The sequence below is a fragment of the Molothrus aeneus genome, chromosome 9, assembly GCF_037042795.1.
Source record: "Molothrus aeneus isolate 106 chromosome 9, BPBGC_Maene_1.0, whole genome shotgun sequence".
Classification (NCBI taxonomy): domain Eukaryota; kingdom Metazoa; phylum Chordata; class Aves; order Passeriformes; family Icteridae; genus Molothrus; species Molothrus aeneus.
Genome location: NC_089654.1, coordinates 26467521 through 26486286, shown reverse-complemented (window position 1 = coordinate 26486286; position 18766 = coordinate 26467521). Strand labels below are relative to the sequence as shown.

Sequence of the window (18766 nt, the reverse complement as noted above, 5' to 3'; positions counted from 1 at the left end):
CTAAAAACACCCACAGGTTGCTCTCAACCCTCCACAGATGCTGGAGTTGTAGTGTAAATTATTATCTTTATTTTTCAATCAGCCTAAAAAGAGATGGATGCAGTTTCCCTTCACCTAAATCAAGGATAATTCAGCTCAGGTTTTAATGACAGAAATTCACCAATGCAACAAATATAGCATGAAAACCAGGGTAGTTTGTGCTGTGGGGAAAGTGAATGTTTGTTTTTGGAAAAACAAGTTCTGACATTATGCAAGTACAGGACGTAAGGTTAGAAAACTGCTGAGAACTACTGTAACCTGAAGATTTCATCAGAAACAGTTTTTCCATGCCCTTGTTATGCTGAAGAGTGAACAAAACTCATTTTCCTACGCTATGACAGACATGCTTTTTCTTACTCTTCAAAAAAATCCCCAAACTAAAATAACTAACCTTTCTTCCCCCTTTACTTTTCCAAGATGAGAAGACAGATACTGTTTTTAAAGAGCTGTCAGAGGATGTTAAGAATTTGTGGAAACTTGTGGAAGTCTAAGCAGGAGCTGCAGGACTGACACCAGAGGGAGGAACATCCTGAGAGAAAAAGCAAAATACTGAGGGTACAACCAGAGAAAACCAAAGCAAAGGGCAGAGCCAGGGAGGAAGGAGCCACAAGGATCAGACAATCCACTTTTCAAAGTTGTGGACTTGTGAGGAATTCTGCAATGACTCTGGAAGGCAGGATTTCTCTAAGTTCAGAATATTCTGAGTATTCCTTTAAAGGTCACTGTTTCTGAACAATTCAGCCTTACATTTCCTTTGGGAAAAGCTGACCTGGGACTTGCAGCCCTCTGCCCTTTATCTGTACTGCTCACCACCCTTTTGAAAGCTGTTAGATGGGATTAGTCGGGAGCTGAGTGAAAATAACCCCAGCCCATTGCTCAGTTTCAGTGGACAAGAAAATTCAAGAAGTCACAGAAATCACTGTAAAATGTTTAACGAACCATCAAAATCCAGTTTAAAACAGTCACAAAAGTCACAAAAGTCAAACATAAAATCTAACCAGAGAATTGTACAATGGCAGATAGAAAATTCAGTTGGAAAAAAAAAAAAGAAAAGGATGCTCTCCATAAAGAGGTTAATTAGCTACTAAGTACTAAATTCACAGAAATTACTTAAGATGCTTAAATTAATATTTTATATCATTAACTAGAATCATTCACTGGTTAATCACCATCATGAGTCATTATCTATTTGTTGCCCAGATCTATCAGTTTGTAGATGCCTAATGTCTTGTCTCTGCAGCTTTCCTAAATGATGCATTACTCCTGGTTTTGATAGACCAGCTCCACTTTGAAACAGATGTGCAGAATTACAAATGAGAAATTTGATTTATGATTTCTTCATACTATAAAAAAACCACTTCTAATTTACTTCAAAAAAAATCTAGGCTGAAAAATGAACATCAAATTATCAATGCCTGGGGGTTCTCTGTTGTGAGAAGCATTATAGTGAATAATGTGCTGAAAATAGCAACAAATTAATCCAAACAAGTTATTTTAAAATAAGTATTGAGAAACCAACACACTGGAGAAAACAAACTGCTTCCAAAACTGACATAGATTGAAAAGTCCAGGAAGTTATAAGAAATAAAAACATATTTCTCATGAGATTCTGAAAGAAGCTGAAGTTACAGCAAAAGAGGGAAAACAAGAAGGGTACAAAAAAATCCTCACTCTGTGGTTAAATACAAAAATATGAAGGAAGAACAGCAAAGTTTCTCATAATCAACTTCCTAAACACATTTGAGCTCATACTAAATCCATTTCAAACACATCCAGAGCAGGAAGGCAAAGTCACTGCTTGGAAAATACACGGTCAATGTAAGGAAGTTGTATTTAAGCTCCAGCAGAAAATCCCTGTGAACTTTCCTTGTGTTTGTTTTATTACAGAAGAATCACAGGGTTTTTTATCCTGCTGGAACCATTCCTAACAGGGGATGTGTTAAAGGATCTGTGTCCAACAGAATATCAGAAGAAATAATAAATTAAAAGGATTAAAATTACTGAAAAATTATAAAGAACGGAAAGTATTCACCCAAAAAGCTTGAGGGGAAAAGTAAACTGGTAAATCACTAATTGCCTGATTAAAACAGAAGAGATGAAAAAATGGAAACTTTTCTAAAAAGGTTGATCCACAGAACTACAAATCAGCAAGTACTGGATAATTTGGTTTAAATAAAAATATGAAATTAATTAGTGGACACTGTCTATATAGGAGAAAAATGTTCAAGGGCCCCAGTAAAAAGAGGGAATTATTAAAATGCCTTTGAAGCAACCAAAAAACCATGAAAAAAATTAACTGCTTGATCCACTTTTAAAAAAGTTTTTTTGAAAATAATTTTTTTGAAATTCATTTCCACAAGGTCCTTCTCCAAAATCTGATCTTGACAAGCAGCCCACTGCAGATACTTGGACACAAACTTAGTTCTGCATCAGAATTAGATCAAACAAAGAAAGATTCTGCTCTTAAGTCAAAACATCATAATCCTGACAACCAAAGGTTTAGTTTTTAATGAAGTCTCTAAAATATGCAGGATTTCATTGCATCTATCCAATGCAAAGAGAATTTGGAATCTTAATGCACATCACATTTCCAATTATACTGTTTTATTTTTAAGCAGCCTATGGGATTTGATAATGCTGAAATATGATGTAATTAACCAGAATAACCTCAAAATAAGGATGCTGCCTACAGATACCACCATAATATCATATCATTAACTAACAGTCTAAGATTAACTGTTTAAGATTTATGCTTCTAAGGAACTTTCATTTTCCACCTGAAATATAAAAACAAGGCAAAATCCCAAATCCCCTATTTCCACTGCAGTCATTGTAACCTTATAATTTCAAGAGAATGAGATTTTTCCCGTGACAACCTGTGACATCTCACAGTTTTTAACTTATTATTCTCCTAAGCTCTTGAGGAACTTCCAATTACAATTCCCCAGTTAACTGAGATTTTAAATATTCTGTGTCTCATAAATGGGATTTAATGAAGGTTGACTTGAAGCCTGTTTTCATTCATTTTTAACTAAATGAAGATCTCACAGAATTGAGACATCTTTTTAATAATTACCTGTATTCTGAAAAGAGCTACTATGCAGTTATTAGTAGATCATCATTAGAAAGTGAATTCTTTGGAAGCAGAGTCTTCTCAAAGTCCATGACTGAGAACCATCTGCACATTGGGAAACTGAACCAAGAACCCAGCTCTGGGCAGAAACTCTTCTCCAAAATAATTAACAGAAGAAAATCTCCCAAGATCAGAATCTTCTACAGAGAAAAATTCTATGTACTAGCATTTAAAAGATAGGTGAATTTAAAACCTCAGCTTGGATTTCTGTAACTTCTGTCTGTGAGTGCCAGCAGATTTAAATGAGGAAGAGCAGAGGTTATGCCTCTCTATGATCTCTATGAAATGACCAAGGGAAGCTACTCAGTGTTTAACACAGACATAGCTCTGTACTGAAATCTGCTTTAGGAGACTTAAAAGATTTCCATGGTGTCTGAAACTCAGAGTGTCTCAGGAAAACATCCATACTTTGATGCAGACTTTTCACCTAACAAGGTATTTTATTATTTTTCTCATTATTTAAATTATTGTTAATTAAAATTCTTGATCTTTTATTATATTTTTAATATTTTAAATTTTATTTTAATGTTCTCACAACAAGGTATTTTATTACATGCTCAGTCACTAAATGATTTTAGTAACAGCAGAATTTAAAACTCCATACCTGAATTTATAATAAGACTAACAGTCTGAAAGTAATAGTATTCCTATGGGTGCAGAACTGAGTAGGTATCACATTACAGAAGGAATTTCTGCATTAACTGAAAACTGTATTTTTAGCCATTAGTTACTCATTTAGGGACTATCAGGAAGAGGCTGTTACACAATGTGCCTCTGCCAGAGCTGGGAGAGCTGAGGGATGAAGAAATCTTCACCTTCAACCAGGCAGGCCCCAAACTGAGCACTCCCAGCATTTTTCAGGATTCCAGAGCTGACCTTCCCACTGGTACAGGCTCAGCAGCAAATTCTACAGAATTTCATTGCATCTTTCACTATTGATCAAGAATGGGGCTGCTGAACACAGATGCACAGAGAAGGATCCTTATTACAATGTAAACAGAAGAAAACAAGGTGACATTAAAAATCCTTTGAATGAAACAAGACAACAATATTTACTAGCACTGCTCCTTCAATCCAGGAGCAAAGAAAATAAACAACTAAAAATAGGTGAAAAATAATTCTTCACTGATTGAGTTTATCCTCTAATTGGCAAATAGATTTCTGCAGGAACAAAAGAGATCTGCTCTCTGGCAAATAATTACACCTGGACAAACACTGAAACTTCCCATTTGTAAATCTAAGGAGTTACTAAGGATTGAAAAATGTGGAAGAATACATTTCAGGTGACTACCTGAAAACACAGGCTGAAATAAAATGGAAATGAAAATATAAAAAACCCAAAAACCCCCTATGAAAATTAGACTTTCAGCCAGCACTAAGCAGCAGCTCTGCTGAAGCATAACCCATCACTCACAGCTTATCATGGGCATAGAAGCTGCTGGTTACAGAAGAGCAGCTCAAAGGGATTTCCATATTTCAATATACAGGAACAAAAAGTAAAATGCTCCATAAAAGAGCCCACTCAGTGTTAGCATTGCTAAAATGCAGTTTGTTATTCTCTCTGCTAATGTGGGTACCAAAAAATACACCCTGTAACTAAAACACTGTTTGGTGTCACAGCAAAGCAGCTACCACTCTGACCCTGCACCTAAAACCTGCAGGCAGGACCAGGATTGGGGAAAAATTACAGAAGAGCAGCTCAAAGGGATTGCCATATTTCAATATACAGGAACAAAAAGTAAAATACTCCATAACAGAGCCCACTAAGTGTTAGCATTGCTAGAGTGCAGTTTGTTATTCTCTCTGCTAACGTGGGTACCAAAAAATACACCCTGTAACTAAAGCAAAGTGTTTGGTGTCACAGCAAAGCAGCTACCACTCTGACCCTGCACCTAAAACCTGCAGGCAGGACCAGCACTGGGGAAAAATTACAAAAGAGCAGCTCAAAGGGATTTCCATATTTCAATATACAGTAACAAAAAGCAAAATACTCCATAACAGAGCCCACTAAGTGTTAGCACTGCTAGAGTGCAGTTTGTTATTCTCTCTGCTAATGTGGGTACCATAAAACACAGACTGTAGCTAAAACAAAGTGTTTGGTGTCACAGCAAACCAGCTACCACTCTGATCCTGCACCTAAAACCTGCAGGCAAGACCAGCATTGGGGAAAAACTACAAATCTCATCCACAAAGGGAGAAGTATTTAGTAACAAAATAGATCCTGATACAAATGATGCATATCCTTCTGCAAGGCCTCAGCTTACTGAGAAACACTAACACCAACTCTGAGCCTCTGAGAAGTAATTCTACCATTTTCTGAAAAACATTGTGTGTGTTTCCCCATTTGCCTAGTCCCAGCTCACCTGATTGATTTTCCTGCACCACGTTTCCTGTTCCCCATTAGAGTCACAGTGGTTGTTTGTTAAACAGGAGTTACTTTAAACAAAAACTTAGGGAAAACAGATCTTGTGTTAAATTCTGCACTGCACACACTGCAGAGAGCTGAGAGGATTAATTCTGCCAGGTGCTCTGATTCCCTGGAGCCTCAGGCTGTGAGCATGGACAGAGCTCGGAAGCAGGCACTGAGCACTACTCAGTTATGCATTGTAACACTGAGCTGAGCTCTTCAAATACAGCTAGAATTTGCAGAGTATTTAAACAGAATACAGGCAAGAAGCAGCATGTTTCCCAAAGATTCCCCAAAATTTGCTCTGTGAAAATCCAGCTTAAGTGGTGTCCTCAAGTGAAATCTCCAGTCTTAGAATCTGAAACTCTTTCCATTCCTTATCACCACTGTCAGTCCTAAAGTTTATTTTTAGGTACTTTGTCACATAAATGTTCTGCAACAGAAAACGTTCCCATCTTTCCTGGTTTCCTACTGTTCTGAAGAGGAGATAAAGAGTTGGAACAAAAACTGGCAGACCTGTTAAAATGAGGCAGTGAGCTTTTAATGATTTTCCTTTTTATCTGACAGCTCAGATCATCTCTCATTTCAGTGGAGAATGAAGAAAATTCTCTTCAGCTTTCTGCCCTCTCACTTGAGGACAGACCCTTCCCAGCCATATTCAAAAATCCCATTCTTCAAACTTCTTGCTTTCACATTAGAATAAAGGGATAAGTACTCAGCACCTCTGGTAAAAGTTATTCTAGCAATACAAAGCTGCCACATTATTACTTCCAACACAGATTATTACTTTTTATTCCCAATGGAATGAAAATTTTATAAGCAAATTAATTAGGCTTAACAATATTTCTTGAAAACCCACATACTGGAGAAAACAGTTTATTAATCATAAATTCAGGGTTCAGTCAGACCCAAACAGACATCTGTCACAGCCACAGTCATTTAAGGAAACTATGAGAGGATGAAGGAGAAGTGGAAATGCTGGAAAACTCTGCCTGGAAATCTCACCAGCAGTTGTGCCTGATCTCAATACTGGCACAAGCAGGTATAAAACCTTCAATGTTATCAGTGAATCTATGAATAATGCCATGTTGAAGACTGGATGTGGCTGTTCTACCAAAGAGCAATGCTTCCCAAACCCTTCTTTTAACCAACGAGCACATGAAAGAATGAGGGAGTTACTAAGATCACCAGGATTTTTATAAATCCTTCACCAAGCCCTACCCAAAGGCTTTTCAGGGAACTGAGCTGCTATAGAACATCCCCTTACTCCCTCAAATAGTTGATTAAAGGAGAGAAAGCCAAAGGTAGGAGTAAAGTCAGTTCTAACCCAGAGAGTGAAGGTGAGGTCACGCAGAGAACCCTGCAGAAAGATGTCTGCAAATATTCACAAACCTTAAAGAACACAGAAAAATAGTGCAGTAAAAATAAAAATACATAAAACCAGTAAAAATAAAACCACATAAAAATAGCACAAAGGCTGCTGATGAGACAAAGCTGTTTGGAGCAGGGAATTAGTGACTGCAAAGCTGCTATGCAGAACATGTTCTATCAAGAACAAGTGGCTGGGTGACAGAGGTCATTAAGCTCCAGGTACAAACAAAATGCTTCACAAGAAGAGCAGCCCTCAACATGATGGACACCCAGAGAGGTCTCTGATCAAAACCACAGAATCGCAGAATGGTTTGGGTTGCAAAGGACTCTAAAGCTCATCCAGTTCCACCCCCTGCCATGGGCAGGGACACCTTCCACCAACCCAGCTTGCTCCAAGCCCTGCCAGCCTGGCCTTGGACACTTCCAGAGCTGCAAGGATGGGGTAGCCACAGCTCCTCTGGGCAACCTCTGTCAGGAAAAGAATTCATTCCCAATATCCCATCTATCCCTGCCCTCTGGCAGTGGGAAGCCATTAGCCCCCTTGCCCTGTTACTTCAGGTCCTTTTCCAAAGCTCCTCTTCAGCTCTTTTGGGACCCCTTTAGGCACTGGAAGGGGCTTTAAGGCCTCTTCTGGATCCTTCTCTTCTTGCCTTTTTAAAAATGGGAGTTTCCCCATTTTCATTCAGTGGGAACTTCACGGGACATCCATAACTAAATATGATGGGCAGTGGCTTAGCAACTTCATCTGCCAGTTCTCTCAGAGCCACAGATGCATCTCATCAGGTTCTGTGGTCTTTCAGGCTCCTTGCATCATCTCAAACCTGATCTTCTCCTGCACTGGGCAGTTTCTCATTCTCTGTGCCTGCCTTTGCCTTCTGTGGCCTCAGCAGTGATGTTGGAGCACTTGCCAGTGAAAACAGAGGCAAAAAAGTCATTGAGTACCTCAGCCTTGTCCATGTCCCAAGCTGAGAAGTTGTGCCATTTCCTTCTGGACTGGAAGGAACATTTTCTCCCACACTGTCTCTAATCTTAGTTTTATCACAGATGTACCCATGGAATATTTTCTTGTCACTGTTCCCATCCATGGCCAGATTTAATTCTATCAGGGCTTTAGTTTCCTAAACCTGATCCCTGTCTGCTTGGACAATTTCTCTGTATTCCTACCAGACTAGGTGCCTTGTTTGCACCCTCTGTAGGCTTCCTTTTGTCTTTAAGTTTGTCCAGGAGCACTTTGCTCATCCACACAGGCCTCCTGGGGTTTTTGCATGACTTTCTCTTTGTCAAGGATACAGCACTTCTGAGTTTCGAGGTCCTTCAAGAAAAGAGAACTGTGGCATTCACATTCTCTGAACAGAGAGAGACAGAATTCTCTCTCCCAGGATTTTTCCTGGAGAAGCTCAGAGAGAAGAAGAGAAAACAATTCTTATCTTTATTCACTGCTCCTGTTGTTTGGCACATGTGAGATGTGTTATGGAGATTGTTTACCCAAAGTGATTTGTCAATTGGATCCTGCTGAGGATTGTTTTGTTTCCTTGGCCAATTGGGTCAAAGCTGTGTCCTCACTGTCTCAGTCAGTCATACCTTTTCTTTAGTATCTTTTGTATAGTATAATACCTCTTTAATATAGTTATAATATAGTATTAATGTAATACAGTATAGTTTTAATAAAGCAATTGTTCAGCCTTCTGAATCATGGTGTCAAAGCACATTACTCCTGAGGTTGGGGGCACCTTGATGCAATAACAGCCACAGCCACTTTCTCTGCAGGACCAGGAGAGGCCTTCAGAGCAAGGAAGGCCCCCAGATTTAGCAAACATGCAGAATTATTCACATTTCCTACAGAAAGGAAACAACCCAGGAAGGTCTGTGCCCCTCTGAAGCTGCCTGCTGGACAGATAATTCCTCTCAGTTGCTTCCAGTTCTGACAGATTCACTCCTTTATTTGTACTTTATTAGACAAAATAGAGTGAGATACCTTAATGAAAAAGATTTTTTCTTTTCAAAGAATGTTCCCAAATTCTTTCACATCATCCTCGCAGAACTTGACAGATTCTTTCCAATGTAGAATAGATGTCTTTAATTCTGGACATTGTCAGTAAAGGCAGCTGCAGCAGCTGCAAAACACTGAGTTGCTCATGTCAAACTGATCTTACAGGGGGTTCATCCATCTCCACATCCTTTACACTTCATTATTTACCATCCCCTTTTCTCTGTGTCACCAAGATACCTTCATGAGAAAGGACTTTCTGATTTCTTCCAGGTGAATCACCAGAGTACATGGAATCAAGAAGGGATATTCCTAATGCTTTGACTGAAATCCATTTATTCAGTGCTTGTTTAGGAACCTGCTGGCCAGTTTAATGTGTATCTTGTTCATGCTCTAACTTGTCCAGCATTTATACATTCTGAGCTTGGCAGGCTACAGGAGCTACAGAATTCCAGTCAAAACACCTTCACCAATGAAGCCTGTACTTCTGGCTTTTTGGGTTAACTTGTCATCACCCATTTTCAGTAAACTCCCAGGCCTTCATTATAACATACTTCTCACATTTAATTCTTGAAAAACTGAATTATTCCATCATTGTTCACTTAGCTGGTATCAAAGTGACAAGCCCACAATTACCTGCATTGTTATTCTTTTCATAGACTGGCAAAGGAATTGTTTCCTGTAGCCCTCTAGAGCCCTCCAAGATTAGGAAGAAATCACTACCATTGTCTGAAAGTTCTCTTTATTCCCTAATTTTGTATTTCTTTTAAACTGTGAATTGCTCACAATACTGAATCCCAGTAGCTAAGCAGCTATATTTAATATTCATCCAAATTCTTATTTGAATAGGAGTTTGTATCACCAGAGAATTTATCTGGGGAACAGGAAAATGTGTCATTATACCCCAAAGGCTTGTCACTATACCCCACTTGTCACTATACCCCACTTTTTTTGTGCTTGACAACTCCATCATTTCTCGTAATCAGCAGGAGGTGGAAACAGCAACAAGGAAGAGGAAGGGAAAGGGAAATGGCTCTGCCTAAGGCAATCATTCATTCTATATGAACAGAATGAATTCTACATTATATAATATTCTACAGAACATTCTACATGAATTTAATGAATTTTAGAAAAAAAAAAAAACAAAGTGAAACAAAAACTGACTGCCAAAACCACAGCAACATCTACAACTGCCAGGCAGAATAGTTCCTGCTTGGCTGCAGTATTTTACCTTCTGAATCTCTCTCAAACAAAAAGAAGTCTGTCTGTACAAGATGGACAAATCTATTGATTTTGTACCTCAACTTTCCCATGTGCAAATTGGAAAAATTAGAGTGTTTTTCATTGGAGGTGATCTGGCAGCTGTGAGTGAAAAGCTCTGCTCACACACTGCTTGTGGAATGGTCAAAAACTTGTTCTCCAGGTAATTATCTGCAGACATTCTGGTTTAACCTCACAGCAGAGCTTGCTCTCAGGGTTTTTTCTCCTCCTCTGCAAATCTCTCCACCTCAGAGGAAAAGAGGAGCTCCTACACCACTCCCTCTGAAGTGGAGGGGGAGGCTCAAGCACCTTTGGAAGCACCAAATGCAAGGATGTAAAAGGGAATGCAGAAACACCACAGTCTCCACATGCAATCTAAACAAAGCTTTAAAATCTTACTGATTAACAATTTGGACCAGAACAGGGTTAACAGGGCAAAAGAAAGTCACACAAAATATGGAATTTTAAAATTGAGAGTACTGACTGTACCTTACAGATTTTGTACAGAGATTCCTGCCCATCTCCCTCTGTATCCTTAAAATAATCATGTGCTGGATATGTACGATGGATATCTCGTTTGATGACACTCTCCTGAGCAGAATCCTGTAAAAAAAAAAATAAAAAGAGAAAAATCCTGACACATGAATCCATTAACAGTATAATTAAATGTAACATAATAGAAAATTCCATGTGTACTCAACATGGATACATTAGATAACTGCTTTGCTGACTTCTCCAAAAATGCTTTGAGAAGAAAATGAAAATCCTTTGTGGTCTCTAATGCAGTTATAGCTTGACAGTTGAACAAGAGCAACATGGCATGTTTTCTGTCCTGCAGGCTTAAGGTTCAGCTTTAGAACTCTGAGGAAATTACCAGTTCTTCAATTGCACAGATCACATTCTAACTGTTTTGCTCTTGCAGTAAAAAAACCAAACAAACAAAAACCCCAAACAAACAAACATACACACAAAAAAAACTACACCAAAAAAAAACCAAACCAAAAAACACAACCCAAAAAACCACCAAAAAATTGGGCTGTCTTGCAAGCTTAAATCTACTAATTTGAAATGCTGTATATATGAATCTACCATAAAAAGTGTTAATTAAAAACTTATAAATGATTTCTAGAAAAGGATGGGAATCACTGCAGACAGACCTAAAGAACACCACTGTGTGGATGAGGAAGTTGTACCAAAATGTAAGAGCTGGAACTACAACAGTTAATTATCTTCAGGTTCCTGTGTGCTGTGCCTTTAGGTTGGCAAATATCAAATGGTGCTTTTGTCCATTACCTTTGTAATCCTAAAGGAAAAACCAACAAAATCTTCTCCTGTAACTTGGAATATAAATCCCTTACAAATAACTTTTATCTTGAAAACAGAGTATTTCTGTGACAGAAAAGCTTCTAAACTCTCAGATTGTGTCTTGTTAACCAGGATTCTCCATAAAAAATAGCTTCTTTACACCTGCTGGAGTCAGCAACCAGGTCATCTGCTGAATTTCAGTGTTTAATTCCATGAAGTCTCCACAGTGAGCCTGTGCCACACAGTAATGCAGCTGCCTGGTAGGCTTAGCCAGAAGTCTGCAGCAATTCCCAGCTCCAGTTCCCTTTTGGATCCAAAACACCGCAAGGAGTCACTCCAGGGGAGATGATCCCACCCCAGAGATGACAGCCACTGCTGCATTTCTCCATTCCCTTCAGTGGCAGCTAAAGAAATGGCTGCCAGAAGCTCAAACATCACTTTGTGCTGTCTCCCTAAAGTTGATGGCTTCTCTGAATCTTGGCTATCATTGATTTATCCAACTACAATATTCTCATGTTCGGTGATCTCAGCTGTGGCTTTCCCTTTGTTTGACATTAAAACCTCTAGTACCAGCAAGCAACATGATCTGTATTTTGTGGAGTCACAGAACCCCAGAATGGTTTGGGTTGGAAAGGACCCTAAAGCTCATCCAATTCCACCCTCCTGCCATGGTCAGGGACACCTTCCACTAGCCCAGGTTGCTCCAAGCCCCATCCAGCCTGGCCTTGGGCACTGCCAGGGATCCAGGGGCAGCCACAGCTGCTCTGGGCACCCTGTGCCAGGGCCTGCCCACCCTCACAGGAAAATAATTCCTTCCCAAAATCCCATCCAACCCTGCCCTCTGTCAGTGTGAAGCCATTCCCTGTGTCCTGTCACTCCAGGCCCTTTTCCAAAGTCCCTCTCCAGCTCTTTTGGAGCCCCTTTAGGCAGTGGGAGGAGTTCTAAGTTTTCCCTGGATCCTTCTCTTCTCCAGGCTGAATTACCCCTGGCTTTCTCATCCATCCTTTCCTCACAGGAGAGGGGTTCCAGCCCTCTAAAATGCCAGGCACATTTTTATATGCTATGAAAGGAAAAGGTACAAAGAAAGGTGATGTTTTCATTATGCCAACTGGTAACACAGGAGAAAATAAACACATTTTTATGCTTTTGCTGTGTTATCATAATTTTTCTCAGGAGATCTAAGCACCGTGCAGCCATCAGCAACCAAAAATAACCACACTGTCTAAATCACAAGCAAACAAACACAGACTAATAACAAAAAAATTTATAAAAAGCAGTTCTCTAATCAGACTTCTTTAATGATTATTTTCATTTACATGGCTTCCAAATACCAGAGAGGCTGGAGAACTCCAGTCTGCCTCCCAGATCCATCTGACCATGCAGTTAAATTATGAGAAAGTGCCTGAAGCAGCATTTAAGATCTACCAGCAAAGTTACAGAATCTATTACAGAAATCTGTTACAGACATTTTTCAGCATGAACTTGAAAAGATCCAGGGGAAGTTTCAGGAAAATCACCACATCCAGCACACACAAGGTTTTTCAGTCAAGCTGGGACATTGTACTTGACTGCCCAGTATTTCTCTTGTCTTGACTGGGGAAGCCAAAGTGTAACTGAGCACACAGAATTTGACAAGGAGAATGCCCAAGTTAGGGCCAAAAATATTTGTGTAAAGGCCCAAAAGCATATGAACTTTTACAGAGTTAAAAGAAACCTGAAGCAGTCTTAATTCAGCTCTATTAATGAAAGCTGTGTCTAAAAAAGCTAGAGGAAAATAATTAAATGGGCCCAAAATAAGATCTACATGCAAAGACTGGAGAATTAACTCCTCCTCAAAAGACAACCTATCTTTGAAATATGATAAACTCATAAAGGAAGAAATTAGTCTAGGGGGAAAATAGTTTAGAACTACTTAAAATATAACAAAAACACTTTAGTTAAGTTTCTATCTTTCTCCAGACAGAATTTGTAGATAGCACTTCTCTCAAGTACCAAAGCACATGAGTTTACAGAGACCTCCATTTAGGATTTCAGACCACTTTTATTCTTCTGAAAGTCATGATTAGTTTATCAGAAAAAAAAAAAGCCAAGGTGAGATGGCTATCAAGGCATTCGGGGTTCTAATGATCTTACTTCTAAAATTCCTGTCAACTCAGAGAAAATATTCTACTGAGGAAAAGAATTATCTTCACATGCCAGTGCTATGACAGCTGCCCTGCTACTGAACAAGCTCTGCCTCGAGTTGTCTCTCTTCTGGAACAGCTGAATTTCTGCAGAGGAGCAATGCTGACTCCTTGACACTCCTGCCACTTCCAGCTATCAAGAAGCTGCTGGATACGGGCCATTGATGCCAGAAGGTAGATCAGCACAGAAATAAACCAGAGAGAACAGAAAACTGTTTATGTTGAATAAATGTTAAAAGAAAATTAGGAGTACATAAGCAATCATAATAAAGAAATACAGGGCAATCTTTATGCATTCATTTCAGGAATTTTTTAATTAAGAACATCTCACACAGACTCCATAAAGAACCTCTACTCATTTGTTGTCACAAGTGGAGCCACTCTGGTGATGAATTACAATTAGGGAGCAGAAGAGACTCATGGAGGTAGAGCCTTGTTTATTTTGTTCCAAGAACTGAAGAATAAGCATTGTATCAGCCAGAAGAAATTATTAAGAAAGAAAAATCTCCTGAGACTTAATACTTGCCCCACTTTTGCCCAAAATTACGTTCATGAAAACAGGCACATCCCTAATGAAAAAAATGCCAAAAGTGCTCAGCTGAGTTTTCCTTATGTGCTGCCTGCATTCCAACTTCTGACTCAGGATGAGAGATGCAGAATTGCAGTTGCAATTAAAGGAATTCAAGAGTTTAATGTGACTACTGAATAAATAATAAACCAGGTAACAGGTGTCTCAAAGCTGGCATTCAAACTGGGCAGCACTTCTGACCTCAATCTCCTTGTGCTCCATTTCCCTGGTTAATAATAATTCCCCATCTCAGTGGGGTGTTATGAAAATCAATTAACATCTGAAGCACTGAAATACTGTGGTGATGAGTCCTGCAGAAATGCCAAATGGGAGAATAATAACTCCAGCCTCAAATCCTGATCTGAATGGTGTCCAGTGAGGCACAGGGTTACACAAAGCAAAAACAGCAAGGGGAAAGAAAAGGAAAGCAGCTCATTAGATATGCACTGTTCCTTGTGTGCACAACCAGGCAGAGATCCCAGGAAGAAAACAACCCAAAACAAAAGAGCTCAGTGGGATCAAGAATATACCATTATCTACATGAGTAGGCAATTTTCATGCTGTACTTCCCTTCCAAAGGCTTATCTCTGACCTTTAACTCATTCAAGCTGGGTTTTATCACATGTGTTTACACATGGAAATATGATTTAAATTTTCTAGTGGAAGGTATCACTACCCACGGCAGGGGGTTGGAAGGAGATGAGATTTAAGGTTTCTTCCAACACAAATCAGTCTGGGATTCTCTGTGCTGGAGACTCAGTTCAAGTTCATCTGCTTGGCCCATTTTAAAGGTCTGCATCTCTGGTGAGGCTCAAAGAGCTGATTTTGCAGCATGTTGTCCTGCCTGTACTTAATCTCTTCACTAGCTAAAAAAAGCTAGATCCAGAATACCAAGGAAAGTAAGAAAAGGGGGAAAAAACCAAAATGGGCTTTAAACATTTAAAATTACCATGCCCAGGAAATCTGGTGTGTCATGCTTCTTAAGCATTAGATACTGGAACTTTTCTACGTGTTGTATGGAAAGTAAAAATTCCTAGGCCAACGCAGACATTCACCACTTGTTTATCCAGGATGTGAAACACATCCACTGCTGATATCTGGAGCTGGTATCCTCAATAAACTGCCTCCTAATCCTGAAAAGCCACAAATTTAAACACTGACTTGCCAGCTGCATGTTACTGACATTGTGACATTGTTACAGCAGACAGGTGTTTGCTAAAGGAACAGATTTTTGGTGTATTTTTTATTTTGTTCCTTTAAGTTCTCTATGGTTCTGTGCAGTTCCCTACATATGCACATGGGAATATGAATAATAACAACTTGAAGCTCTCTAAAACACAATCACAAACAGTCAAAAAATACAGAATACACAAAAGCGATGAGGTCAATCAGTCTGGGTTTGAAAGTATCTGCAAAACCAGCACGTAGCTCTGTTCTGTTATCACTGATGTCCTACCAAATTCCTGCTTTCAGTGAAATCTGACAGCACATTGTGCCAACACATCTTACACACACATCAATCCCTTTCCTCTCCTCATTTTCCATGCATATTATAACCCTCCAAGTAGAATATGTGATCCAAGAAAATCCCAGGTTCCCTACTAATCAGTATTTGAAAAAAAGAAAAAAATCAATAGCTCTTCCTTTTAAAGACATTGAATAAAAGATGTCTGGCTTATGCTCAGTTCTTCTGTAGTGTTTTTGTAACATATACCTTGTCATTCAACTCCTGTCTATAAATAGATTTTCTTTCAATCAGCATCAGCTTTTATTCAACTGAGAGCATCTAACACTCAGAGAGTAGTAATTAACAGAGAAACAGAAAAAAAGAGAGGATTATTCTTTAGAGAATTTTTTTAAACAGTTACATATCAATATGCTGAAAGTCAACACAGTATTTAGGTTAATTCAGTAAATACCCTGGTCAGCTGAACTTTGCCAATTTTGGCTCACAATCTGCTGTATTTATTGCTCTTTGGACAAAACTGCTTTCCACAAGCAGAAGGAAAAGAAGGATTCCTGGCCACAGGGCCAGATCAATAGTTTGTATCTGAGCAGCCCTGGCAGGTCACACCTGGAGCTAAATTTAGTATCAAAGTCTCTCTTCTCTCATCATTTTGGATTACTAATATAGCTCTGCCCAAAGGAAGTAAACATCTTTTAGCAAATTATGTCCCATTCTTCTCAAGCTGTGTTTGAGCAGGTAGTGGCCACACTTTGAGAATTCCCAGGATCCTCAGAAACAATCTACAACATGTCTCTTTTTAGGCCAGGTATGCAAATTTTCCTGTAATTTCTAAGTAGACTGTTCTCTAGGTGTTACAAAGCTGGTGGGATGGGACTCTGCTGCTTTTACACACATTACCAGTGGGACTGCACTAGCCAGGAGCTTGTTAGGAACTGTTGCATCACCCACATGGCTGCCAAGGAATTGGGAAATTATGCTCACTTTGGAAGGCTGTCAAAGTATTTCACAGAATCCCAAAGGATCATTAAGATTGGAAGAGACCTTTAAGAAAGATGATTGAGTCCAACTGCCAACCCAGCATTGTTGTGTTCACCTCTAAATCACATCCTCAAGTGCCACATCCACACATTTCCTGAATGCTTTCAAGGATGGTGACTCCATCATTGCCCAGGGCACCGTGCTCCAATGCCTAATCACCCTTTCAGAGAAAAAAAAATTCCCTAATGTCTAAATTAAACCTGCCCTGGCCCAACTTGATGCCATTTTCTCTCATCCTGGCAGAGAGTTTCTCTTAACACTTAAATCAATCTTAAAACTACTTGGGAGCAAGATGATGAGGACATATTGACCACCTGTCCAGCATAAGGTTTTTAACCCTCTCAGAAGCTGCTGCTGACAGTTTCTAGCTACAAGATGCTGGGCAAGGTAGACCTGGGTGACAAAGAATGAAAACTCCATGGTTCTTAAAGATTGTGGAAAGAAAAGGAAGTCTGAGACTAATACTAATACTTATGTCAATACTATTCTGTAGGCAGCTTTAAAAAAGGAAGTGATGTGTTGTGATGACTGTAGGAACTGTTGGAGAAAGTCCAGAGGACACCATGAAGTTGATCAGAGGACTAGAGCTTCTGCCCTATGGAGAAAAGCTGAGAAAGGTGTGGCTGCTCAGCCTGGAGAAGGGAAGGTTGTGTGGAGACCTCACAGCACATTCCAGTGCCTGAGGGGGCTACAAGGAAGCTGGAGAGGGACTCTACATCAGGAACTGAAGTGACAGGACAAGGGAGAATGGCTTCACAGGGCAGGGTGAGAGGAATATTGGGAAGAAACTCCTCCCTGTGAGGGGTGGGGAAGCCCTGGCACAGGACCCCCAGAGAAGCCGTGTTTGCACCTGAAGTGTCCAAGGTCAGGTTGGAGTGACCTATGGAAGGTGTCCCTGCCCATGGCAAGGGGGTGGAATGAGATGGCCTTGAAGGTCTCTTCCAACCCAAACCATTCTGGGATTCTATACTGTAGCAGTCACAGAGGTAAAAAACAGCTCAGCCCTTAGCAGGATTGAGTCATCAATCAGCAACAGAGGAGATGGCATTTTTCTCTAAAAAAATCCCAACAAAATTAGATCAGACACAAAACAATTCTCCATAAACTCTGTTGTTCTGAAAAATAAAAGATACCCGTGACCTTTACTATCTTTGTGGTTTGTTTTTCTTCTCCCTCTGCCATTCTGTACACACTCTCTCTCTCCTGTGCTACTGATACATAATTTATTCTCCTTACTCTGCCATACCCTCTCTGCACATCCTTGACAGAAGAAAAACACTATTTGTGCTACTGGGCAAGAGGTCAACTTCTGAATGTACCAGGCTTGATGTTTTACTACTGGCACAGAATGAGATGAATTCAGAGTTACTCCCAAGGACTCAGCTTGGAAGCTCCCTGATCTCCCACAAGAGCTGGGGTGCTCTGCACATCACCTGATGGGGTTTGGGTATGTTTTTTCCCCACATCTGTTTGTAGATCCCACAGTATTTCTATTGTACTATGTTGGGGCTTTATTTGGTTTGTGTGATCTTCAGCAGGTATTGATATCAAGCATTCTTTTGTTTAAATGCTGAAGACAATTGTTTAAGCACTGGATTTTGGCTGAGATTTGATCTGGTTTTTAATGGCTAGCACTCCACAAGGTTGGCTCTCTGGAGGACATGAGGATAGAGTAGCCCAAGTAAATGCCACATTACCCAGTTTATTCCATTCCATTCCATTCCTCATTACTCAGTTATTATGATAATTTTACCTTTTTCTCTGATATGTGTATAGGCACTACTTTACAAACAGACAGTTTGTAAAACTGACAAACAATGAAAAGGTAACCAACAGATTGATCCATGTAGCAAGCAATTTTGTCCAAGTTCCTTCTGGTTTGCTGATTTTTAGATTAGGTTTCTGATTACATCTCCTCTGGTAAAGCTACAAATGTATTTGTAAAGATCAGAAAAAATGTTCTTGTAATGAATCTGCAATTTGACATTTGAGTATTTCACCAAGTCA

At 39.6% G+C, this 18766-nt stretch overlaps 1 protein-coding gene across 1 annotated transcript in view; it reads right to left on the bottom strand.

The window, feature by feature from the left end:
* RABGAP1L (RAB GTPase activating protein 1 like) overlaps nucleotides 1–18766 on the bottom strand; it is a 232786-nt gene that overhangs the window by 96565 nt on the left and 117455 nt on the right. Inside the window, exon 14 of the mRNA XM_066555794.1 lies at nucleotides 10687–10800. Within this exon, the coding sequence (XP_066411891.1) occupies nucleotides 10687–10800 (114 nt within the window). The remainder of the gene's footprint in view (nucleotides 1–10686; nucleotides 10801–18766) is intronic.